Source organism: Mustelus asterias, chromosome 16 (genome assembly GCF_964213995.1).
Source record: "Mustelus asterias chromosome 16, sMusAst1.hap1.1, whole genome shotgun sequence".
In the NCBI taxonomy this organism is placed as follows: Eukaryota; Metazoa; Chordata; class Chondrichthyes; order Carcharhiniformes; family Triakidae; genus Mustelus; species Mustelus asterias.
Genome location: NC_135816.1, coordinates 16,888,951 through 16,916,376, shown reverse-complemented (window position 1 = coordinate 16,916,376; position 27,426 = coordinate 16,888,951). Strand labels below are relative to the sequence as shown.

General features: G+C 41.5%; 1 protein-coding gene across 4 annotated transcripts in view; it reads left to right on the top strand.

The window, feature by feature from the left end:
• rbm27 (RNA binding motif protein 27) overlaps nucleotides 1-27,426 on the top strand; it is a 132,137-nt gene that overhangs the window by 40,880 nt on the left and 63,831 nt on the right. For 2 of the 4 annotated variants that reach the window (XM_078230693.1, XM_078230694.1), the window contains exons 6-12: nucleotides 2,755-3,021; nucleotides 4,143-4,397; nucleotides 8,030-8,161; nucleotides 19,787-19,936; nucleotides 21,279-21,423; nucleotides 22,490-22,652; nucleotides 26,773-26,985. In XM_078230693.1, coding sequence (XP_078086819.1) covers nucleotides 2,755-3,021; nucleotides 4,143-4,397; nucleotides 8,030-8,161; nucleotides 19,787-19,936; nucleotides 21,279-21,423; nucleotides 22,490-22,652; nucleotides 26,773-26,985 — 1,325 coding nt within the window. The remainder of the gene's footprint in view (nucleotides 1-2,754; nucleotides 3,022-4,142; nucleotides 4,398-8,029; nucleotides 8,162-19,786; nucleotides 19,937-21,278; nucleotides 21,424-22,489; nucleotides 22,653-26,772; nucleotides 26,986-27,426) is intronic. The other 2 variants (XM_078230695.1, XM_078230696.1) reach the window with 1 other exon arrangement.

Sequence of the window (27,426 nt, the reverse complement as noted above, 5' to 3'; positions counted from 1 at the left end):
GGGCATGTAATTGTTCCTCAGGGTTAGTGTCCTAGGCCCAGACATCTTCAGCTGCTTCATCAATGACTGTTCTTCCATCATAAGGTCAGAAGTGGGGACGTTTGCTGATGGCTGCACAATTCATGACTCCTCAGATACTGAAGCAAACCATGTCCAAATGCAGTAAGACCTGGATAATATCCAGACTTGGGCTGACACGTGACAACATTTGAACCATGCAAGTGCCAGGCAATGATCATCTCCAAACTGAGAGAATCCAACCATTGTCCCTTGGCATTACCATCACTGAATCCCCCGCTGCCAACATCCTGGGTGGGGTTACCATTGGCCCAGAAACTCAACTGGATAGCCATAGAATTATTCTGACTACAAGAACAGGTCAAAGTCAAGGAATCCTGGAGCTCCCTCCCGAACAGCATTGTGGGTGTCGAAGGCAGCTCACCACCAGCTTTTCAAGGGCAATTAAAGATGATCGATAAATGCCAGTGATGCCCACGTCCCATGAACCAATATTAAAAAAAAACAAACTACATTTCAAAAATAGGTCATTGATTGTAAAGCACTTTGGGGAACTGTGAAGTCATGTAAAGGCTTGTGTAAGTACTTGATTATTTTACAGCTAGAGATTTCTTGTACGTTTTTAGAATTGTGATACTTTTATTCAACAATTAACTGAAGTCGAATTTTGTTTATTTGCTGCTTCAGATTTCAAATGTCAAGTTCAGTCCCAAAGGTTGTTATGGTGCAATTGAAAGTCATAACCTCTGCGTTGCTAGTTTAGTACTATAACCATTACATTGTGTACTCCACTTAAGTGTGTATTTTATTGGCATTTAACTTGTTACGCTCTCGACAGGGGTATGTTGTGGGTCTGTGAAAGACCACTGATTTCCAAGCCTTTAGGAAGGAAATCCAGACTGCCTCATCTCTTAAGCCTAGATGGAATCCTTACCTTTGGGATTAAAAAAATATTTTTAAAATCTCAATAGGATGCTTGTGTTTAAAGAATTTAAGCACCTGAGTACAGTGATTAATCCTTTTACCAGTAGGCTGTATGGGTTTTTATTTTCTGCACAGTATTCCACCTGCTTGTCTATCTTTGAATGAAGGACAGGTTAAATAAGCTATGATTTAACCAATAAATATTGTTTTCCAAGAAGAAACACTTTAAAATACCTTTCGTGTTGTGCAGAGTTATTCATGCTCAATACAACTGAAGGTGAATGAGTTAGTATTTATCCTCTATCACACGTTGTTATTTTCCATATTAGAATTCCAGCTGATGATTTGATTACATCTGTTATTGGAGTTAGAAATAGTTTGAGACGTTTCTATTGCTGGGCACTTATTTTGACACCCCAAGATGAAGCAGACAATGAGCCAAGGACCTGCCTTCAGGCAGAACACTCATGGAAGAGAAATGCAATATTTCTGTAGCTGATGCTGGTAGCAAAGAATTCTTGCAAATTGTGCGATGTCTTAGAAAGTACCAGTCATATCTTGATTTTAACAGCTACATCAGAAGCATTTCCATTGTTACGTGAGTAAATCAATAGACTGTGAGCTGTGACTTGTAATGCTACTAAGAAAGCTATGTCACTTTGTTTATGAAGGGGTTATTTTCAATTTCATATTTAGAGACTCCAAAGCACTGCATTGCAAGGGAACAGCATAGTCCCTCTGGATTCAAAATCATGTCCCTAGCTGTCTGTTTCTTGAGTATATCAGCTGTACTTCCAACAGCTTCATCGTTTCTCAACCAGGGCATCAGGTGGCAAGCTTCATTTAGAAAGTGTCTGTTTTTGTGAAGGGATGGAAGAAGCCAGTAACTGACAAAAGTCAAGTAGTTCTTTTCTTGTGCATCAAGAAAGTCACATTTTCTGCATGTATGAATGTTGGTGGGAACTCTTGGCTTTTGGAGCCAGATTCAGGAAAAAAAATTATGTGAAAAGGTTAAAAAAAATTATTAGATTGTGGTTGTCTCTGGACTGCTGATAATTATGAACAGCTAATATGACTGGAAGTAAAGGGCACAGTTTTAGTGTTTCCATCTGTAAATTATTTTTGAGTCAGAATTTAGTTCCTCCTGTTCCATTTTGAAGTTTGATATGTTGTGTCGAGGCCAGAGTTGAATCTCTGCTATACTGCAAACCCTGGTTCCAGGACCTAGGATTAAAGCATAGCTACCTTGAATTCTAGTGGCTTGCCTGAAGTTTTGCTTCAGATACTGTAGCAAATTTGTATGAGCATTTAAAAAGGACACTGGGGTAATTACTGGCATATTGTTTTTGACAAGACATGTAGCTAAATCCAATTTCTAAGATTAATGAAGTGTGCAAGAAATAATTGAGCTGTGCAAATTTTAAGGAAGGTGATTTTCTTTGCCATACAAAACTCAAGTGAACAGCTTTCTGTTGAAAGATGGTTGTACAGGGATGTTAGCTGTATATTGCGAGGTTAAAAAGCTGGTCTGTTCCACAAATGTTGCGTTCCCCATGGGTGCTAGATTGAAGGGCAAAATTCGCCTGGGCATAAAATAGAGTTGCTTTCAGCTTTTTGTGGTACTATGAACATAATTCTAGGCGCCCAATTTGATAATTGAGTCTGATTTTATAAATATTAAATCAGTGTATGCATTGCCAGGGTATAATATAACAACATTGCATAATCCTATTGGTATTTATTCTTATTTTGAAAGCACAGCCAGTTTCAAGAAGGAATTTGTTGAAATAATACTTTTTTTAAAATGCACAGAGCAACATAAAGATAGATCCAAGTTTGAATTGGAAAGAAACGAGGGCTCAGAGAATATGTATGTTCCGAGTTGCACGTCATCAAGCAGTTCAACTGAGCAATATTTCTCCGGAGGACATGCTGCTTCTAGTGCAGTAACTGTGGTAGCTCCTGCCCACCACCCTGACAACACGACTGAGAGCTGGTCTAATTTCTATAACAATCACACAGGCACAAACTCCTTTGGTAGAAATGCAGCCCCAAAGCGCCGATGCAGAGACTATGATGGTAAGAAATGTGTACGGCTTTCACCTTTTCTTCTGTAAAATATTTTGAGTCAGAATTTGATTCCTACTACTGAATTTTGAAACATGATGGTGACTATTGTCAAGATTGCTCTGAAACTCTGTGCTATAAGTTTAATATCCATAATGTAAGAGCCAGTAAATTAAGCTATGTGATGATTCCAATTGATATTTGGCTATAAATTAAAAGCTCTGTTGAAAAAGAAGGCTGAGGAGGTATTTAAAGTTCTACTGCATATAGAGACAATGTTTCCTCTTGTGGGAAGATTTAACTGGAGGCCATCAATACAAGAGAGAAACCAAGAAATCCAACAGGGAATTCAGAAGAAACTTTACCCAAGAATGATGGGAATATGGAACGTGCTATGATATGGTGTGGTTGAAGCGAATAGTATAGTTGTGTTTAAGGGGAAATTAGACAAGTTTATGAGGGAGAAGGGAAAAGATGATAGATTTACATGAGGAAAGATGGAAGGCAGCTCGGAGGCCAAATGCTTGTTTCTGTTCTGAATATCTATATAATTCTATGTAATAAAATGGATCAAAATCCGTGTTCTCGGTGGCCCTTAATGGGCTATCCCTCCCTGCGCTGTGTTCATCAGACTTTCATTAATCCTTTGAGAACTGATAATATATGGTTACAGAGCTGGACATTAAACCTGCAGGATCAGTAATTTGATAAAAGCAAATTACTGTGCATGCTCAAACCTGAAACAGAAACACAAAATACTGGAAAATCTCTGCAGGTCTGACAGCATCTGTGGACAGAATAGAAATAAGTTTTGAGTCTTGATGACTCTTCAGAGCTTCAGTAATTTGAAGTAGTTACTGGTTTGTAAGAACTAAACGCCCAACAAAATATAACTTTTGACATATTGCCATTGAATACACATTTGTCAACTATTAGCAGTCAAGGACCTGTGTGTATATGCATATAAAGTATAAATATTGCACTAAAATGATTGCGAGATCATTTTTTTCCTTTTCCTTTCCCCAAACCTCCATAGAATCATTTTTGTGCCTTAACTTAAAATCTGAAGGATATGAATGAGAAACCTATAACTTGAAGAAGAATTTGTACTGAAATTTATGTCTTGTTTTCAGAGAAAGGTTTCTGTATGCGTGGTGATCTCTGCCTCTTTGATCATGGGAATGACCCACTCATAGTGGAAGATGTCACTCTTCCTGGAATGATTCCTTTTCCGCCACCACCTCCAGGTTTACCCCCCCCAGGCCATCAGTTGCCTCCACCAGGACATCATTTACCTCCACCCTTACCAGGTCTCCCTCCAAACCTGAGGTTACCCCCAATACCACCACCTGGACAGCCTCCTCCTCCTGGTATCCATCCTGTATCTGGTAAGGACACTGTTCCTTTTCTCACAGTTGATTTAAACATCCGCTTGTATTCAGTTACTTCAGTATAAGATTTTGGCTCTGCTTGAATAAAAATTCATGTTTATTTACTTTTAATTCTTTTGTACTTGGGGGAAACTATTTATTTTCGCTTCTGTGAAATAGCATTGCATTTAAGTTGTGGAATAATGACTGAACAGCATTGGAAATTTGAATTAAAAGCACACACATCTACAATTCTTTGTAACATAAAGCAACAACACATTATGTTTGAGATGTATTTGCATTTTGAAAGTTGAAACGGTGCACAGCGCAGTCATTACAGAGTAAATTGCTTACCAAGGAATGAAACCGAAAACCAGGCTGTCATTGGTAGTTAAGCACTATAGTGTCTGAGTCTGCAATACATTTCATTTTGGTGTTCTGCTACAGAATTAAATCTTTATGTATAAGCAGGCTTTATTGAAAAGATCTCTGTTATGGCTTTTTAACATACTTGGTTGATTGAAGAACCCTTGTGTAATGCAATCTGAAGTCATTATTACCAGAGTACTAAAATAGACTTAATGATGTGAGAACTGGGATTATTATTTGGAAAAGAATCATCGGTACAAGAACTGAGAATGCTTTTGTAAGATAGAGTTGATGGTTGACTTAACATTGCATGATGATTAGAAATGTTGTTGTATAAAAGTAAAAAAAAATCAAGAATAAAAATGTAACAGTTAAGTGAATGCATGGAATATTGCTGCCTTTTCTCTTTTTGTATTTATCCATTTTCTTTTGAAAGCTGTCATTGGATCTGTTTCCACCCTGATTGGGCAGTGGATTCTAAACCCTCACCATTCATTACGCAAAAGTCTTTTTTGTTTCTGGTCCTTTATCAATCACCTTAAATTTTTGCCTTCTGGTTATTAATCCTTCAGGCTCTGGACTCTTTATTTGCTTTATTTAAACCCTTTCATTTTAAAAATGTTTATCACATTTCCTCTTAGCCTTCAGTGCTTTAAGAACAGTCCCAGCTTTTCCAGTCTATCCATATCATTCCAGTCCCTCATTATTAGGACCAGTCTGGTAAATTTATTTTGTACCATCTCCGAAATCTTCACATCCATTCTAACTGTATCTGTAATTGGATACAATACTCTATCTGAGGCTGAACTTGGGCTTTATGTAGTTTAATGTAACTTCCTGTCCCCCTCCTGACAATACCTAGAATTCCATATGCTTAACTGCTTTGTTATTTTGTAGTGTCACTTTGAAAGATTTATCCACAAGCACTCCAAGGTGCCTCTGTTTGGTGGAGAGCATGAAATTGAAGGGATGAGATTAAGTCTGAATTGCTGCCCTTTCTGACCACATTGTGATATTATGCTGGCCGTGGCCACTTCAGGGCTGTTACCTGCCCAGTTCTGGCCTCCTCATCCTTGAACTTACTTGAGCCTCTGGTGCTCATACTTGGGCTCCAATCTTCTCCTATGTTTTTTCTCCCCTCACTGCAGGGTTTGGAGAGCTGCTGGTTATTCAGGTTGACCAGCATCTCTGAGACAGGTATTCTGAGTGAAGGGCAGAAGTTCTATCTGCAGCCACTCATTTGAACATGGAAAGGCTGTAAGGTACTCTGGAGTTAGCAGGGAGGTGTTCCTGCTGACTCTTCAGATGGTGGGAAGCGAGACCCTGCCATCCAAAAATTTAGGCTTGGGTTTACTCTTTATTTTCACTTGTGAATGTTTGTTTCGGGAGAGAGCATCAGTTGTCCAGTTAAAAGCAGGCTTTCAAGTATTTATGATTCCTCTCTCGTGAAGTGGAAAAAGGTTAAAGTTAGAGCTAAAAGTTGACTTTGCTTCAGTATGCTTTTCTAAAAAAGATTGTTGGATATTTGGATGGCCACTTGTTTTTGAAATAACTTGGTTGTGGGAGTGCTGGATAGGAGTAGCAATTTTAACACATGACACAACTGACCACTTGAGCTGGCAGAAATTGTGTGTTGATAATTGGGAGAGCAATATAACACCAAAATAAAATCCTACTGGGAATTAGTGCTAACATCTGACCCATGTTAAATAGAGTATCCCAACAACTCTGTTTGCCACTTTTAGGTTAAAGACTACTTTCAGTTTTTGTTTAGTACTGACGATGTCAAGTCGTCATGGTGACATGTGCAGAACTCCTCATTCCATTGAAAACCATTAAGCTGGCATTGGTCATTTTTATTACCTTAATTTCTGTTTACAGGATCACCAATGACCAAATTCCAGACTTATCTCCAGTTTATTCTTCACTTGTTGGCAGCAAGCCTTGCTATTTTAGTCTCAGTATGGAGTCAGAGAGGGTGCATCAGAATCACTTAGTCAAATGGCTGAGAAATGTTGCTTATGTTCCTAAGTCAGAGCATTTCATTATTTTTATTTTTGAGGAAGTTTCATTACTTTTACATTTACAGAATCCTGATGCATTCTGAAACCTTTCTAGCATACAGATAATTGACAATAATGATTGTTGCCCTTCATGAATATAAACTTCACAAACTTTGGCCTGATGAACACATTAAGACGCTTCAATTGCCTCACCCGAATAGCCCCCCCCCCCCCCCCCCCCCCCCCCCAACGAAAGGGCTGGGTCGGCTTGGGCAACGTAAAGGAGAACTGTCCATGCCAGTGAAGCTATTTTCCCTTGTATATTCTCTGTCTTTGGGAAAGTAAAGGTAACGAGTAGATGCAAGATAACATAGCAGAAACCTTTAGAGTCAGAGGAGGACTGATTTAGCATCGTAGTCCATTGTACTCTGTTACAGGACTAACCCATTACAATAGCACTAGTCACACAGGCTTTGTATTTGTGACCATTTTGAAAACATTGGGCTTTTGTAAGATTACACACTCTTTCTCAATCTGTGTAGAATCTGAGTGGTGAATTTATTCTGGTCATCCAGGAAAGATTTTGTTTCTTAAAGCTGTATAACAAGGTGGAAATAATGTGTTCTGTCATTTGCAGAAATAAATAGTTATTCTCTGAATCTTGACTCAAGAGTTTTAAATGATGCCCATCAATTAATTTGATATTAATTATATCTTAGCATTCCCCGTAGACTCCTACTCTAATGGACAGCAGTTAGTCTGTTGCCAAGGATGTTGTGCAGAATTAAAAGCTCACACAGTGGCTACTTTGGGGAAAAGCCCTTTAAATGAAATTATCTTTTCTAATTTCCATTGGTCCAAACATATCTTGGAGATGAGTAATATTCAGTGAACAAATCCTTTAACATGAGAGCCATTAATTAAGGATGCTTCTGTTTATCACTTTTTAAAAAAAAAAAATCTGTGCCCAATGATATTCCTAAAGTAAGTTATTTTACTGATAAAGTATTTACTTTTGCTATGTCATACTATTGGGATTTAATGTACATTCTTCTTTTCGTTGACATATTCCATTCTTTGTCTTGTTTATTTAATCTCCCTGCTCTCATAACCACAGTTGTAGTAACAGTTGCAGCATCCTTATTAATGTGTGTAGTTATGAATGGCCAATGTGGTCACTTTGAAAGACAGCTGGTAATCAATAGTACAAAATGACAAACAATTTTTTGCATTGTGCTTGAGAATACCAATAACTCAATGTTCTGTGGTTTCTTGTAGGACCACATCCAATCCCAAAGAGCGGTGCAGACAGCATTGAAGTCTCTGGGACCAGTACAGTACATGCATTGCCACCTCCAGGATTAAGGCCTCCACCGTTACCTCAGTATCCACCATATGTGACTTCAGAATGTAAGTAGTCACCTTATTTGTAAGCAAGGATGAAAATTTTATTATTGTCTCTGGAACATACAAGTATTTTTAATCTGTAATAATGGCATATTAATAATGATCTTGCCACGTAAAAGCCCTAAATTTGTCATTTATTCTCATCTTATCAAGATTATATGCTTTAACTGAGATCTTAAAATGTTGAAGGCTTTATGTTTGTTGTCACTTTTTCTTATTCGTGGGCACCAAATTTTAACTGCACAGTCAGATATCGAGCATTTAATCAGACAACTATCAGGAGTTTACTCAAGAAAGCATGGCATTGTCTAGGACTCTAACATTCATTCTGATTTGTTGTAGCTGAAAAGTGTTTTTGTGGCAGAAATATGAGGCTTTCAGGGCACTATAGTTTTTATTCTTTATATACAGTCCGGACTCCATAGAGAGATGAAGACTCAGTCATCCAATAAGGAGAAAAATATGGCACAGTCTTTTTAAGAAGAAAGACCTGCATTTGTATAACTCCTCTTGTTACCTTAAGCATTTTACATCAAATGAAGCTTTTTTTGAAAAGAAGTGTACACTCATAATGTGACAACAACAACTTGCATTTACTTTCAGCTGCTTTTCTCACAACACACACACAGACTGACAGTCAGAACAGCACAGGCTGATAGCAAGCAGGCTTTTAATCACCTGATACGTGTATTCTGAGAGGACCAGAATGTACCAGCTTATCTTGGCCATTATGTCCAGAATCTTGAAGATGAGAGGACCATTATGTCCCTTTGCTCTTACCGGAGCTGGTAATCAGTATTTTGATGGTTTTACAAGCATCTTGTCTGACAACACAGAGAGGGGTTCCATTGTTCCTTAGAGAAAGCCCCTGCAGCCATTTCTGTTGGTGGTTAGTTGTACATTCCCAGCCATCTTTGGTATTGATGTTCATTTTAAAAAATATATATACCTCAAGTCTTTTTTAAAGTTCAATATTTCCTTGTATAATTCCAGGGTTTTTCACCATTGTCACAACGCCATCTAACATAACGCATTTCTGACAGTGTAGTTAGTATTCCTCAGTAGCGTATTGAAGTGTTGATGTGGATTGTATTTTCAAGTCACTGGACCCTTGAAGTGGAGGTTGTACCACTGACCTTCTGACTTAGAAGCTAAAATGCTACCACTGAACCAAACTGACCCTTGGATAAACAAAGAGGTCAAAAATAACAGAGCAGCAAGGATGTTGATGATGTAAATAAGTCACAGACTATTTTTGCAGTCTTATCTGTACCAGATTCCATGGTAATTGGAGCCTGGGGTGGAAGACTTGGTGAAAATTACTACTAAAGTTTAGAGCTCAAGGAAGATACCAGAGGGTGGTGAATGTGTGGCGCTCACTATCACTGAATGTAGTTGAGGCCAAAATGTTGTCTGATTTCAAAAATAAATTAGATATAGCTTTTGGGGCTAAAGGGATATGGGAGGAAGGGGGGATCAGGATATTGAACTCAGTGATCAGCCATGATCAAGATGAATGGCGGAACAGGCTTGAAGGGCCTTATGGCCTACTCCTGCTTGTAGTTTCTACGTTTCTGCCTTTTTGTATGCTATTATTTGAAGGTGAGCAGGATAGTTTTCCCATCCTTCTGGCCAATATCTCTCAACACCAAGAAAAGGGATTAACTGTTTATTTAGATTAATTAACTGTTTGTGGAACCTTGCTCTGCAGAAATTGGTTGTGCCAACTGTGACTACAGTTCATAAATAATTATTTGTCTGTGAAGTGCTCTAAGATGTCTTGAGGATCGTGTTTGAATTGTCACCTTGACTGACCTTGATGCTCAGCTACCCCTGTTATATTCACTTTGTTTTCTCCTTTTTACCTGTGACTTGCATGCCTCTTTGTGTTTTCCTTCACTGCTCTTTTTCTCCCTCTTTATTTTCCTTACCACCACTCACTCCACTACACTATCCTTTTTCATTGTTGTTTTTCCTCCTGTTTTCTGTGCAACATTTTCCATTTTATCTCTGCTTTGCTGAATGAAAGTGGAAATGAGAAAGGAGTAATAGTAGTGGACTGCTGGTAGCTGGTGCCAGCTGAATGGGAATTGAGTGTAGATTGGTTAAATGGGGAATGTCAACCACATCAAAATAGAAGAATCAGGCAAGGTGGTGGAAAACTGGGAGGGCAGTAGGAGAGTCATGTAGGAATTGTGCCTCTTTTCTGTGAACAGATTGGAGAGAAAATGTGGCCTGTGCTGGTTGAGAAACGTGGCTTTATGAGAAGTGTTCTCAACCCTCCCGCTTTGGGTGGGAGTCTGCCAGAATGGGCAATTGGTCTCAGGTATGCATGATTCTTACAAGTGCAGTATCTTGGGTGGCATGGCTTTGAGTCCTTCTGGCCTCCCAGATGCTGAACCTTTTGAGAATCACCTCTTTTGAGCCAGTGGAGTCATGAGCCACAGGACCAAACGATAGCCCTGTCGCTCATTAGGCAACTTTTAGTTTGTCCTGGTGGCTCAAATGCAGATGGCACAGTGGATTGTTGCAGGCATCGATATGCTACATGTGATTATACAACAGCAGTACACTGAGGGAGGGAGTGAATCCCTTTCAATTTCAGTTGAGATGTGTTGTCCATGAAGAAATATACATGCACTCAACAGCACATTGCACCATGGGGAAGTGTACAATCTCAGAAAAGTGCCTCGTTGCTCTACTTGCCCCACCAAAAGAAAAGAAAATCTCTTCACCTTTTTTGAAATACATAACAAAAGCCATATTGCCACATGAAATGTCATAGAGCACACCATTAGGGTTGTGAAACAATACTTGGGTAATCTGGACTGCCCTGTTGAAACCCTGGTGGATTTGGCAGAGTTGGTGTCTAGACTTATGCTGCACGCTGTCATGAAGGCATAACCTTTGAATGGTGACTAGCAGAGGAGCAGGGCAAGGCAACAGACAGGATATCCTTGAACGGCTTGTCTTGACTGTGTGACACTAAATACAACTTCAATTTGTTGTTCACCAATAGGTACCCTTTCTTCAGTTATTGACCATCACAGTGTTCATGGAATCATTTAGTGCAGGAGTAGCCCTTTGGCCCATCGAGTTTGCACCAACACACGAGAAACACCTGACCTCCCACCTAATCCCATTTGCCAGCACTAGGCCCATAGCCTTGAATGTTATGTCATGCCAAGTGTTCATCCAGGTACTTTTTAAAGGTTGTGAGGCAACTCGCGTCTGCCACCCTCCCTGGCAGCGCATTCCAGACTGTCACCAACTCTGGTTCAAAACCCCCAAACCTCCTGCCCCTCACCTTGAACCTATGTCCCCCCATGACTGACACTTCAACTAAGAGGGAGGTGATGGCATAGTGGGATTATCGCTAGACTATTAATCTAGAAACTCAGCTAATGATCTGGGGACCTGGGTTTGAATCCCGCCACGACAGATGGTGGAATTTGAATTCAATAAAAAAATACCTGGAATTAAGAATCTACTGATGACCATGGAACCATTGCCGATTATTGGAAAAACTTACCTGGTTCAATAATGTCCTTTCAGGGAAGGAAAACTGCCATCCTTACCTGGTCTAGCCTACATGTGACTCCAGAGCCCAGAAATACGGTTGACTCTCAACTGCCCTCAGGCAGCTAGGGATGGGCAATAAATGCTGGTCGAGCCAGCGACGCCCATGTACCATGAACAAAAAAAACTCTGTCCACGCCTCTTATAATCTTGTACATCTCGATCTGATCGCCCCTCAAACTTCTCTGGTCCAATGAAAACAACTCGAGCCTATCCAATCTCTCTTCATAACTTAAATGTTCCATCCCAGGCAGCATCCTGGTGAATCTTTGCATCCCCTCCAGTTTAATCACATCCTTCCTATAAGGTGCACACAGTACTCCATCTATGGTCTCAGCAAAGTGCTATACAACTCAAAAATGACTTCCCTGCTCTTGTAATCTGTGCCTCAATTGATAAAGGCAAGTGTCCCATATACCTTTTTCACCACCCTACTAACATGCCCATCCGTCTTCAGAGATCTATGGACAAACACGCCATGCTATTTATTGAATACTTCCTTGTCAAATTACTCCTTCCAAAGTGTATTGCCTCACACTTTTCAGGGTTAAAATCCATCTGCCCATTTGACCATCCTGTCTATATCTTGTAGCCCAAGACACTCGGCCTCACTGTTACCCATCTGGCCAATCTTTGTCATCCACAAATTTACTAATCCATGTTGTTCATATAAATGATGAATAATCGAGGGCCCAACACGGATCCCTTTGGTTCGCTTCTCCACATTGCAGAAATAAAACTCACTATAAAATAAACATTCCAAAGACTATTTATAAATCAAACCAGACCATGTGAATCATAGAATCCCTACAGTACAGAAAGAGGCCATTCGACCCATCGAGTCTGCACCGACCACAATCCCACCCAGGCCCTACCCCCATATCCCTACATATTTTACCCACTAATCCCTCTAACCTACGCATCTGAGGACACTAAGGGGCAATTTTAGCATGGCCAATCAACCTAACCTGCACATCTTTGGACTGTGGGAGGAAACCGGAGCGCCCGGAGGAAACCCACGCAGACACGAGGAGAATGTGCAAACTCCACACAGACAGTGACCCAAGCCGGGAATCGAACCCAGGTCCCTGGAGCTGTGAAGCAGTAGTGCTAACCACTGTGCTACCGTGCCGCCCCATGTGATATATAAATGCCAGCTAATTACCATTGTACATCCTCTTGGTGCCTGTTTTCCATGTGTCTTTGCCTGCCATGGATTCATCGAAAGTTACAGCACAAAAGGAGGTCATTCTGTCCAATGAGTCAGTGCAGATCTTTTGGAGGGCAATCCTTTTAGATTCAGGCCTTTGATCTTTCCCCATTTCTGTGCAATTTTTTCCTTGAAATACTTACCCAATTTGTTTGGAAATTTTCTATTGAGTATGTAATCACCACCCTACTAGTTTTCATATGTTCTGTTTTTTATTTTTTTTAAAATCATGTATTTTCTACTTCATTTCCAGACTAGGAGCATTTGGTATTAATGAGGACAACTTTATTCAAGTCACCTTGTAAACTTAAAATGTTGGAAGTTGTTCTTTGAATGCATAAGCTGCATTTACTTGTTTTGTCAGCTGGAGCCACATGATGATACAAGTGACATGCCTACAAATAATATTAAGATGCTGTATAGTAAGAACCACATTGCGTTATGATTATTGTTCTGATTATATACATAGGAATTTTAATGTGAGAAAAGATCACGATCCTTCTAGTTCATCATCTTTTACCATTCTGGCAGTCGCATGATGCAATGAGAATGGGAAAGTCAGGACAGTAGTAGCCCATTCTACTATTTAGATAATGGCTGAACTTTATCTCAACTCCATTTAATGTTCCACTGTTGACCACTTATTTGATCCAGCCACAATGATGTGGAGCAGCTTGCTGGATCAGCTGACCTTTTCCTGCCTGTCAATTTTGTATCTTATGCCTACGAACGAAAGCAATGAAAAGCCTACAGGAGTACCTCCGGCACAAGTATTCACTCATCCATATCATTTTCACAAAATAAAGTTGGGGAGGGAAGATCAGTCTATGTTTAGTGCAATAACTTTATACCACATTCCTTGTGAGTGATAAGCTTAGAACAATCTCAAGGCATATTGGCTGGGATAAATTGGGACTGGCTGCTGAGTTAACAGTGTTTAGGTGGTACATGATGTAATGACTGGTCAATGTCTCGGCTTCCATTGCAGCACACGCAGAAATCGCCCAATATTTGAGCAATGCAATGCAACATGAGAGTTAAGACATGCAAGGTCAGCATGTGCTAATGGAGTTGGCCACCAATTCCATGCTGAAAGGATGAATTCCAAGCTCTGTCCAAAGCCCAACAGGAGGTTGGTATTGGACTCCTTTGTGCTCTTTGAAATTGCTCACAGGCTTTCTGGTAGGTGTGCCAATACACCATTAATTTCATTTCTGGTAGGCCTGCCAGTACTCCAAGAATTTTATTGTGTACCTATCAGATGTTCTTTTAGCCTGCCCCATTAATGTGTTCATCTGAGTCCTTTGGGGTGGAATTCATGTGAGACCTCATCCAACTGACAAGACAGAGTACAAGAATGTGATAAGAGAATCTGGTGAACTGGTACGGCAACAATAATCTTTCCCTCAATGTCAACAAAACGAAGGAGATTGTCATCGACATCAGGAAGCATAGAGGAGAACATGTACCTGTCTACATCGTAAGAAGTTTAACAACACCAGGTTAAAGTCCAACAGGTTTATTTGGTAGCAAAAGCCACACAAGCTTTCGGAGCTCTAAGCCCCTTCAGGTGAGTGGGAATTCTGTTCACAAACAGAGCTTATAAAGACACAAACTCAATTTACATGAATAATGGTTGGAATGCGAATACTTACAACTAATCAAGTCTTTAAGAAACAAAACAATGTGAGTGGAGAGAGCATCAAGACAGGCTAAAAAGATGTGTATTGTCTCCAGACAAGACAGCCAGTGAAACTCTGCAGGTCCACGCAACTGTGGGAGTTACAAATAGTGTGACATGAACCCAATATCCCGGTTGAGGCCGTCCTCGTGTGTGCGGAACTTGGCTATCAGTTTCTGCTCAGCGACTCTGCGCTGTCGTGTGTTGCGAAGGCTGCCTTGGAGAACGCTTACCCGAATATCAGAGGCCGAATGCCCGTGACCGCTGAAGTGCTCCCCAACAGGAAGAGAACAGTCTTGCCTGGTGATTGTCGAGCGGTGTTCATTCATCCGTTGTCGCAGCCTCTGCATAGTTTCCCCAATGTACCATGCCTCGGGACATCCTTTCTTGCAGCGTATCAGGTAGACAACGTTGGCCGAATTGCAAGAGTATGTACCGTGTACCTGGTGGATGGTGTTCTCACGTGAGATGATGGCATCTGTGTCGATGATCCGGCACGTCTTGCAGAGGTTGCTGTGGCAGGGTTGTGTGGTGTCATGGTCACTGTTCTCCTGAAGGCTGGGTAGTTTGCTGCGGACAATGGTCTGTTTGAGGTTGTGCGGTTGTTTGAAGGCAAGAAGTGGGGGTGTGGGGATGGCCTTGGCGAGATGTTCGTCTTCATCAATGACATGTTGAAGGCTCCGGAGGAGATGCCGTAGCTTCTCCGCTCCGGGGAAGTACTGGACAACGAAGGGTACTCTGTCCACTGTGTCCCGTGTTTGTCTTCTGAGGAGGTCGGTGCGGTTTTTCGCTGTGGCCGTTGGAACTGTTGATCAATGAGTCGAACGCCATATCCTGTTCTTATGAGGGCATCTTTCAGCGTCTGGAGGTGTCTGTTGCGATCCTCCTCATCCGAGCAGATCCTGTGTATACGGAAGGCTTGTCCGTAGGGGATGGCTTCTTTAACGTGTTTAGGGTGGAAGCTGGAGAAGTGGAGCATCGTGAGGTTATCCGTGGGCTTGCGGTACAGTGAGGTGCTGAGGTGACAGTCCTTAATGGAGATGCGTGTGTCCAACAATGCAACCGATTCCGGAGAGTAGTCTATGGTGAGCCTGATGGTGGGATGGAACTTGTTGATGTCATCATATAGTTGTTTCAGTGATTGTTCACCATGAGTCCAAAGGAAGAAAATGTCATCGATGTATCTAGTGTATAGCATCGGTTGAAGGTCCCGTGCGGTGAAGAAGTCTTGTTCGAACCTGTGCATGAAGATGTTGGCATATTGAGGTGCGAATTTGGTCCCCATGGCTGTTCCGTGTGTCTGGATGAAGAACTGGTTGTTGAAGGTGAAGATATTGTGGTCCAGGATGAAGCGGATGAGATGTAAAATTGCATCTGGAAACTGGCAGTTGTTGGCGCTGAGCACTGAGGCCGTTGCAGCAATGCCATCGTCATGGGGGATGCTGGTGTAGAGTGCCGAGACATCCATTGTGACGAGGAGCGCTCCTGGTTCAACTGCTCCATGTGTGCCGAGTTTCTGTAGGAAGTCCGTCGTGTCGCGACAAAAGCTGGGGGTTCTTTGTACAATGGGTTTCAGGCTGCCCTCGACATAGCCGGAGAGGTTCTCGCACAGGGTCCCATTGCCCGATACGATGGGACGGCCGGGTGTGTTTGCCTTGTGTATCTTCGGGAGGCAGTAGAGATCTCCAACGCGGGGAGTACGTGGGATGAGAGCACGGAGGGTGTTCTGAAGGTCCGGATCAAAGGTCTTGATCAGAGTGTTGAGTTGACAGGTGTGTTCTTTGGTCGGATCTGCAGGTAACTGTCTGTAGTGTTCCTTGTTGTTGAGTTGTCGGTACACTTCTTTGCAGTAATCCGTTCTGTTCAGTATGACGATGGCCCCTCCTTTGTCTGCTGGTTTGATGACAATGTTGCGGTTGGTCTTGAGAGCGTGGATGGCGTTACGTTGTGCTTGGGTGATGTTCGGGGCTGTCTTGTGAGTGCGGCTGATGAATTTGGTGTTGACGCACCTCCTGACGGCTTGGGCATACCTGTCAAGTCGAGGGCAGCGGCCTTCCGGAGGAGTCCAATTCGACTCTTTCCTCTTCGGATGCACTGCGGGTCTCTCTGTCGGCTGTTCCGGTTCATTGGCTGTCTCATCGTGTTCGCTGTTGGCCTCTTGGGGTTTGTGGAAGAACTCCCTCAGCCTCATTCGCCCGATGAATTCCTCTGTGTCTGCTGCGAGACTGATGGGGTCTATTTTGGTGGTGGGGCAAAAATTAAGCCCTCGGCTGACCTCAGCACCTCACTGTACCGCAAGCCCACGGATAACCTCACGATGCTCCACTTCTCCAGCTTCCACCCTAAACACGTGAAAGAAGCCATCCCCTACAGACAAGCCTTCCGTATACACAGGATCTGCTCGGATGAGGAGGATCGCAACAGACACCTCCAGACGCTGAAAGATGCCCTCATAAGAACAGGATATGGCGCTCGACTCATTGATCAACAGTTCCAACGCGCCACAGCGAAAAACCGCACCGACCTCCTCAGAAGACAAACACGGGACACAGTGGACAGAGTACCCTTCGTTGTCCAGTACTTCTCCGGAGCGGAGAAGCTACGGCATCTCCTCCGGAGCCTTCAACATGTCACTGATGAAGACGAACATCTCGCCAAGGCCATCCCCACACCCCCACTTCTTGCCTTCAAACAACCGCACAACCTCAAACAGACCATTGTCCGCAGCAAACTACCCAGCCTTCAGGAGAACAGTGACCATGACACCACACAACCCTGCCACAGCAACCTCTGCAAGACGTGCCGGATCATCGACACAGATGCCATCATCTCACGTGAGAACACCATCCACCAGGTACACGGTACATACTCTTGCAATTCGGCCAACGTTGTCTACCTGATACGCTGCAAGAAAGGATGTCCCGAGGCATGGTACATTGGGGAAACTATGCAGAGACTGCGACAACGGATGAATGAACACCGCTCGACAATCACCAGGCAAGACTGTTCTCTTCCTGTTGGGGAGCACTTCAGCGGTCACGGGCATTCGGCCTCTGATATTCGGGTAAGCGTTCTCCAAGGCAGCCTTCGCGACACACGACAGCGCAGAGTCGCTGAGCAGAAACTGATAGCCAAGTTCCGCACACACGAGGACGGCCTCAACCGGGATATTGGGTTCATGTCACACTATTTGTAACTCCCACAGTTGCGTGGACCTGCAGAGTTTCACTGGCTGTCTTGTCTGGAGACAATACACATCTTTTTAGCCTGTCTTGATGCTCTCTCCACTCACATTGTTTTGTTTCTTAAAGACTTGATTAGTTGTAAGTATTCGCATTCCAACCATTATTCATGTAAATTGAGTCTGTGTCTTTATAAGCTCTGTTTGTGAACAGAATTCCCACTCACCTGAAGAAGGGGCTTAGAGCTCCAAAAGCTTGTGTGGCTTTTGCTACCAAATAAACCTGTTGGACTTTAACCTGGTGTTGTTAAACTTCTTACTGTGTTTACCCCAGTCCAACGCCGGCATCTCCACATCCTGTCTACATCAACAGGGACGAAGTAGAAAGGATTGAGAACTTCAAGTTTTTGTGTCCAGATCACCAACAACCTGTCCTGGTCCCCTCATGCCGACACTATAGTTAAGGAAGCCCACCAACGCCTTTACTTTCTCAAGACAAAGGAAATTTGGCATGTCAGCTACAACTCTCGCCAACTTTTACAAATGCACCATAGAAAGCATTCTTTCTGGTTGTATCACAGCTTGGTATGGCTCCTGCTCTGCCCAAGACCACAAGAAACTGCAAAAGGTCGTGAATGTAGCCCAATCCATCACGCAAACCAACCTCCCATCCATTGACTCTGTCTACACTTCCCGCTGCCTCGGCAAAGCAGCCAGCATAATTAAGGACCCCATACACCTCAGACATTCTCTCTTCCACCTTCTTCCATCGGGAAAAAGATACAAAAGTCTGAGGTCGGTACCAACCGTCTCGAGAACAGCTTCTTCCCTGCTGCCATCAGACTTTTGAATGGACCTACCTCGCATTAAGTTGATCTTTCTCTGCACCCTAGCTATGATTGTAACACTACATTCTGCACACTCTCGTTTCCTTCTCTATGAACGGTATGCTTTGTATAGTGCGCAAGAAACAATACTTTTCACTGTATGCTAATACATATATCAAATCAAATCCTCGCTCTACCATTAACTTTTGGAATTGCTTGTGGTCTCAGAAGTGGCCACTGGTCCACGGAGTTCTCAATGTCTTCTGCACTGGCAATGTCAGTGTGATGTTTTTCCTGCTGACTCTTCAGCTCATGGGAAATCCATTAAATTCTGCCCGTGGATCTCCAGATGGGGCTCACCAAGACCAGCTATAATTTCAATGTCACTGCTTTCTCCTAGATTTATAACAGCTTTATCTTCCCAAAAGTAACTTTGCCAATTTTCTCCCCTCCGAGTCTGAAGGTGTCTGGTCTCAGGTCCAGTTTCACCCATGCTGCCTCATCACCCCAGTGGCCTTCTTACATATTTGATCCCTGTTGATGAGTGTCATCAGCCTACTGTGCAAGAATCATAGCCAATCCTGGTGTGTTCATCAACAAATGAGCATGCATGAACATTTTTCAAAGGGAAAACAATTGAGGGCAAGAATTTCGGCTCTTTTTTTTCCTTTTCCTCGCCCTGGGCATGGAGGCCCATTGTAGTACCAATGCCATCAACCTGGTTGATATTATCTACTTCAACACACACCATGTGCTAAATCGCAGACCTTCTTGGTCTTTGTGCCGTGGCTACTTGCTGCTTTAACTAGTTACGATATTGGGATGCAGTCTTCAGAATTTTTTTTCTAAATTGTGTATGTAGGAACATTTTTGGCTATTGTATGTGTTTATCAACTTGAGATGTTTGACGCCTTAATTTTTCCCCCTTGTTTGATGGCAATTAAATGTTTAGACTGTTGCATTGAATCAATCATTACAATTTTGGTATTGCCAGCAACCATGGCATGGAATATAGTTGGGTTCATGTTTCTTTCATCTTGACTTCTAAAAATGTATTTCTAAGAACCCATTACAATATGACCAGATTCCTAACTTTATTGCTGTGTCACTGTGCTTCAATAAATGTTAAAATGAGGTTTTTCTGTTTCAGATAACTATGAGCCTGATGGGTATAACCCCGAAGCTCCCAGTATTACTGGGGGTGCCAGGCCTCAGTATCGACACTACATCCCACGAATTCAAACTGAGCGTCCAAATCTGATTGGTTTAACTTCCAACACTATGGATGGCCCTTCACGAGGTAAAAGATGCTGTGATGGTTTGTAGCAGTCAGTCTTCAGCTATTAGTATAACTTCTTATTTAAAAGGTGGTGTTGGTTCTTGTTTCTTAATGTAGGAATGAGTAAGGACTGAAATCTTAAATCAGATATGCATTAAAGAAGCCTAAGACTTGCTTAGCAGATTCCTTGCATTTGTCTAATGCTTAATTTGAAATATAATGGTGGAAACACTGTTGGAATGCTTTTGGTTTTACCTTGTGTCTGATAATTGTAGCAAGGCTAAAATGGATCTAAATGATTTTCTTGCAAAAACAGTTTATTAATTATATTTATTCCAAGAATGTTTATTTACTTCTCTAATTGGGGAAAAATGTACCTGGGGCACAACTGTGTCTCTTTTTAGTTTGATTTTATAATGTCGAGGGGCGGGGGGGATAGTTTATCTGGTAAATCCATGTTTGCGGTGTTTGTACTTGAGATTCTACGCTGCCAAGGTGCATAACAATCTAATTTATAACAAAATGTGTTAAAATTGAGTTATTTGGTTGTCCAACTCACTTAGAATCCTATGATCCTATCTTGTCATTGTGTTCCTGCTAATTAATGAGATTGAAACATGAGCCACCCTTAATTATTGTTTATAAAATTCAAAAGCATGCATTTACAAGCAGATGGGTAAACCATTATTTATGCATGGTTCAAAGCAAAGCACTGCAGATACTGGAATAACTGAATTACAAACCTAAAATGTTGGAAATGCTTCGTAAGTCTGGCAGCATCTGTGGACAAAAAGAAGACTGGGAGGAAAGTGCTTCTATTCTGTTTAATCTGGGAGGATATTTGTAGACTTGATAAAAGTGAGATGTATTGCAATTTGTAGAAGTTATGCAATTTCCTCCCGGATTTAAAGCGTGTCTTCAATTGGTTGGGTTAATCACAGCCATTTTGTCTTGAGGGTTGGTGCTTAGAGATGGTTGTCTTCCTTGAATGCTAATTAGCCTGGAATCAGCTGCAGCAGTCTCACTACATAAGAACCCCACACAATGGAAGCAGATATATGACACCCAGTGCATCTGAAGTGTTTGTGTATCAGCATAGCATATTGTCTTTGTACTGAGATGCCATGACATCATTTTCTATTTCTCCCTCTCTGTAAAGCTGCATGCCAAGGATATAAACTGAGAATCTGCAACTTAATAGAATTGTTCTCATGGGTGGCTTTGACTTAAAATGCATCCATGCTGAAACCAAATAAAATTTTGGAAAGTATTGTGTATGCTGTGTACAGTTTGGTTGTACAGTTTCTATATGCAGATGGCTAACAAGGATGTTGTTAATTTTCTTATTCTTTAACACTTGCAGTGCCTGTGAAGATTAATCAAGCAGAGATCTGTATAGCTGCAACAAGCAACAACAATGTGTCGCGTGTAGTTATTGAACCAGAATCTCGGAAAAGGACCGTAATGCCCATGGATGGACCACCTACGAAAAAGCCTTGGATGGAAAAGTAAGGTTACACCATGAATATTTATGTTTAGTAGGGCAAGGAATGCCTTTTGAATGGACCTATCTTGTATTAGGTTGATCTTTCTCTACACCCGAGCTATGACTGTAACACATTCTGCACTCTCTCGTTTCCTTCTCTATGAACGGTATGCTTTGTCTGTATAGCGCGCAAGAAACAATACTTTTCACTGTGTATACTAATACATGTGACAAATCAAATCCTAGCTCTACCATTAACTTGGAAAGGAATGAATGATAACCATTTCATGGAATAGATACTCTTAAATTAGCTTCTGCGTGGTACTGAATGCTCAAGTCCAATTTCTTTCATCAGGCTGTTGCAACCAGTAAGGAGAAGGATTGGATCCCATGAGTCTGTTGTGGATTTATGCTGACTGTACCATCCAGTTCATGCTGATTAACTTATTTATGTGACGTTTCAGACTCCAAACGTTAGCTCTATTCTCTCTCCACAGATCCTGTCAGACCTGCTGAGATTTTCCAGCATTTTCTGTTTTTGTTGAATGTGATGTTTCTGTTGCTTTTAATGTAAATAATTCCTGAAGTACTTTTCACTTGGATCTGTTCCATTTCCAAGTCAAAAGGGCAACAAACAGAACATGACATGTGAAATATTGGTCAGAATTTTGATTACAAGCCTGGTCTTTGCATGTTCCCATGACTGCTGAGATAGGAGGCTTTTTTGGGGTTCAAACTTAGCTCCTTTGATATGCAGTGCAGGTGTGCCAATGTACGGTTACATGTTTGGAATTTTTGGGGGAGGAAATTATATATTTATGTACATCTGTTCATTTAAGCATTAAAAAAATGACTAATTAATATTTCACAACATCAGATTAATGGGAGTTGGATATTGTAGTAGCAGTTACTTGAATGCACCAATTTCAGATTTCATTCACTTCTCCAAAACATAAATTTGGTGTAGAATTTAGCTTTGACACAATTTTTAACTTCAGCCCAGTGTTGAGGGCAAATTCTTATCCAAACTGTGAAATGCTTGCGACCTGGATGCCATTATGTAAATGTTGCACTTTACTTTAAATCAGCAGGCTAAACTTTAACCATCAAAACAAGCAAGGGTTTCAGAAGAAGCCTCAACACACCTACGATAACACAAAGCTAGAGGTCCGCAAAATCCCAAGGGAAATGAACACCATTACCCAACTCAATGAGCATTTCAGCAAATTTGGTACTATTGTCAACATTCAGGTAAGGAGACTGACATCGTTTTTATAAGGAATTAAAATTCTTTTTTTCCTCAAGGCGTGATAAAATGGAGCAATACCTCTTATTTGTAAAGGAGCAATGATATTAGATATTACTGTTCAACAATTCACCTGCTTTCAGATGAAATTCTGTACATCAAAGAGAAAGGCTTTAATGCTGCTAATTGAAACACCAACTACAAAAAATCAGCACAAAGCCTGACCTATGTGCAAAATATGGCAACTGTCTGTCATGGGAGATGATGGCACTGTATGTCACTCCCATATTGAACATCTGCAGAAGCCAATTCATGAGTTGCAGTCTCTTCCACAGCTGGCACACATGAACAGCATTGACCCAAGGTCGACTGATGCTTTTCCTACGGCGAGCTCTTCCCTGCCATTTTTGTTTCTCTGCTTTTGCCATGCCCTTCCTGACTGCTGATTCCCAAGCACTCCAGCCAGCAGCGAGGACATTCCGTGGGTCGACTCTGATCCTGGTCAACTTGAAGTCTCACTCGCAAATCTTTGTATTGCACATGTGCTTTCATGCCATTTGCATGTGCACCATTAAAACATGCCTTTGGACATGCAGCTCACCCAACCCAGCCAATGGAGTTGCCACTGACTCATTGAAAGCAAGCCTGCTGGGAGTCCCTACAAATTTGCTAGACTTCCATATTTTGCCCTCTGTCTTGCCAGGAGATGCCCAACATTCATCTGAGGCAGTAGAGTTGGAAGTTGTTCAACGGCTTTTCTTAGCTTGCATAAGTTGTCCATTCCTTGCTACTATAATACCCCGGACAGGGTATTCCCACGGACCTTGAGGGAAGCTAGTGTTGAACTTGCAGGGGCCCTGGCAGACATATTTAAAATGTCAGTATTCATGGAGGAGATGCCAGATGATTGGAGGGTGGCTCATGTTGTTCCGTTGTTTAAAAAAGGTTCCAAAAGAAATCCGGGAAATTATAGGCCAGTAAGTTTGACGTCGGTGGTGGGCAAGTTATTGGAAGGTGTGATAAGGGATAGGATCTACAAATATTTGGATAGACAGGGACTTATTAGGGAGAGTCAACATGGCTTTGTGCGTGGTAGGTCATGTTTGACCAATCTATTCGAGTTTTTCGAGGAGGTTACCAGGAAAGTGGATGAAGGGAAGGCGGTGGATGTTGTCTACCTGGATTTCAGCAAGGCCTTTGACAAGGTCCCTCATGGGAGGTTAGTTAGGAAGGTTCAGTCGCTAGGTATACATGGGGAGGTAGTAAATTGGATTAGACACTGGCTCAATGGAAGAAGCCAGAGAGTGGTTGTGGAGGATTGCTTCTCTGAGTGGAGGCCTGTGACTAGTGGTGTGCTGCAGGGATCGGTGTTGGGTCCATTGTTGTTTGTCATCTATATCAATGATCTGGATGATAATGTGGTAAATTGGATCAGCAAGTTTGCTGATGATACAAAGATTGGAGGTGTAGTGGACAGTGAGGAAGGTTTTCAAAGCTTGCAGAGGGATTTGGACCAACTAGAAAAATGGGCTGAAAAATGGCAAATGGAATTTAACGCAGACAAGTGTGAGATATTGCACTTTGGAAGGACAAACCAAAGTAGAACATACAGGGTAAATGGTAGGACTCTGAAGAGTGCAGTTGAACAGAGGGATCTGGGAAAACAGGTACAGAATTCCCTAAAAGTGACGTCACAGGTGGATAGGGTCGTAAAGAGTGCCTTTGGTACATTGGCCTTTATAAATCGGAGTATCGAGTATAAAAGTTGGAGTGTTATGGTAAGGTTATATAATAAGAAGTTTAGCAACACCAGGTTAAAGTCCAACAGGTTTATTTGGTAGCAAAAGCCACACCAAAAGCTACCAAATAAACCTGTTGGACTTTAACCTGGTGTTGTTAAACTTCTTACTGTGTTTACCCCAGTCCAACGCCGGCATCTCCACATCAAGGTTATATAAGGCATTGGTGAGGCCGAATTTGGAGTATTGTGTACAGTTTTGGTCACCTAGTTACAGGAAGGATGTAAATAAGGTTGAAAGAATGCAGAGAAGGTTCACAAGGATGTTGCCAGGACTTGAGAAGCTGAGTTACAGAGAGAGATTGAATAGGTTGGGACTTTATTCCCTGGAGCGTAGAAGATTGAGGGGAGATTTGATAGAGGTGTATAAGATTTTGATGGGTATAGATAGAGTGAATGCAAGCAGGCTTTTTCCGCTGAGGCTAGGGGAGAAAAAACCAGAGGGCATGGGTTAAGGGTGAAAGGAGAAAAGTTTAAAGGGAATATTAGGGGGGGCTTCTTCACGCAGAGAGTGGTGGGAGTGTGGAATGAGCTGCCGGATAAAGTGGTAAATGCGGGGTCACTTTTAACATTTAAGAAAAACTTGGACGGGTTCATGGATGAGAGGTGTGTGGAGGGATATGGTCCAAGTGCAGGTCAGTGGCACTAGGCAAAAAATGGTTCAGTACAGACAAGAAGGGCCAAAAGGCCTGTTTCTAAGCTGTAATTTTCTATGGTTCTATAAAGGAGGGTGCTGAGAATACAAGGTTGAGACACATGAAGCTTTTTATTTTTGATTAGTTTGCTGTTTGTAAAACTGTATCTGTTACTCAATCCCATTGATATTGTTTAACTACAAACTTTCAAAGTGAACTTCCTACTTTCCATGCACGCTATCCTACCCTCCCTGAATATTGCAAATCAGTGATCGGTGCACCAAAATCTGTTTGACTTGTATCAAGTAGTGAGAGGTATTAGGTTGGATTTGGAAGCTGACTTTAGAGGTGAAAAGGCAATGTACTAGTTAACCACAAGAGAGTATATTTAGTATTTAAATTCTTTGTGAAACAGTATCTAAGTTCACTGGAGGAATGAGGAGGTGTCATAAATATCAGACAAATTCCCATCCAGTTTACAATGATCCTTTTGATTTACTAGAATGGTTCCAGGAATGGTGACTGTTAGCAAGGGTTATTCTGCTTGGCGCAGAGGAGATTGTTAGAGGTCCACACGATTATCACCGGTTTTGATAAGGTAGTTTTAAAAATAAGTTTTATATATATTGTGCATTTAATATAGGAAAGGACCTTGTAGATGTATAATCAGATAAAAATGGCACTAAAACAAAGAGCAAGATTTTAGGAGGAATTCAAAATCTTGATTAAAAAGGGAGGTGTTAAGGAGGTTGTTAAAGGAGGAAAGAAATGCAGAAAATGAAACAGTTGAGAAGAAACACCAAACCCACGAGCTCAGCGTGGAAGACATGCCTAAGAATGGTATTTGAAGGAAGGGAGGGTTTCACAAAAGGTCAGAGTCCGAGGAATGGTAAGTTTGATGGCGATTTTTGCAGGACTGTAGCAAGGCACGTAGATGAGGAGATGGGAGATCTTGAGTGTTTTTTAGCATGAGATTCTGAATTTGAGGTACTGGGGACCATTATTGGTTAGGAAGAATGAGTGATGAATGAGCTGGACCTGGTGCAGGCTAAGATGGAAACTGGATTAATTTGTTTCTTAGCCTCCTGAAAATTAGATTTAAAACTTTTGTTTTTCTTCTTCTCAAATCCAATATCAACTTGCAAACATGTAAAAGTGACCATTCAAGATGTGCCCTTACCATTTGATAACTAATTCTAGTTATTACTCATCACTAAACCTAATATGGCCTGTTTCCTTGATGGTTTCAAAACATGTTTGAGAAAACTGCCTCCAAAATTGAGTAGCATGTCAAGGATCAAACGTGTGGTTGTTGGAATATCAGTGTTACATCCATATATATTTTGGCCTCCAGCACAAACACTCTCGTTGGCTTAACACTTGAATCAATAACCATTGCACTGTAACAAAATGGACAAGTTAAATCATTTACTAGGATGACACTTTTACCATGGAAATAAATAACCACACTTTTATGATTAATGCAATATTCTTAAGACATTTTAGCTAACATTATGTGCCAACTGTAATTTTAATGATGAAACAAAGGAGTCCTGCTTGGATCAGCTGAACACCATTTCCAATGGCAGGCACAAATAGAACCTGAAGCTATTATTTTGTCAAATGAATGTGCCAACATTGCATTCAATGTATTGTTTCCACCCACTCCCCTCCTTCCACTTAATCCCACAGGTTGCCTTTGGTGGTGATCCAGAAGCAGCTCTCATTCAATACTCGCATAACGAGGAGGCAAAACGGGCCATTTCCAGCACTGCAGCAGTATTGAACAACAGATTTATTAGGGTATACTGGCACAGAGAGAACAATGGAGTTCAACATCAACAACAGCATCAGCAAGTACAGACACAACAGTTAGCAGTGTCACAGCACAGCACTGTTCATAAGGTACTGTTTTACTATTTTACTGCACTTTTAACACTTCAATAATCAAACTGATGCATATCCTATATTCAACATAAAGATTTTTCAACTATCTGGAAACAAAAACTAGTACTCACTTTATCTAACCCAATGACACCTTAAGGGAATCAGATAAGAGCGTAGATCCCATTACAAAAAATGAAGTACGTGAGTGGACTCCAAATGTACTGATAGTTAATTAAATTTGCATGAGTAATTTTATACTAAATACCAATCCAGTTAAAAGTGAATCTGTTTAAATAGACAGTCCATTTTTTTGTATGCCTCCATATAGAGGGTTCAGATCAAATCCCAAACGTACTCAGTTTCCAGCAATCATGATTTTAATCTATTCTGCATTTTCATTAAAATGAGGGGCCATTGTGGCAATAGTTTAGCATGTTTGTTCTGTTTACTATAAAGCAA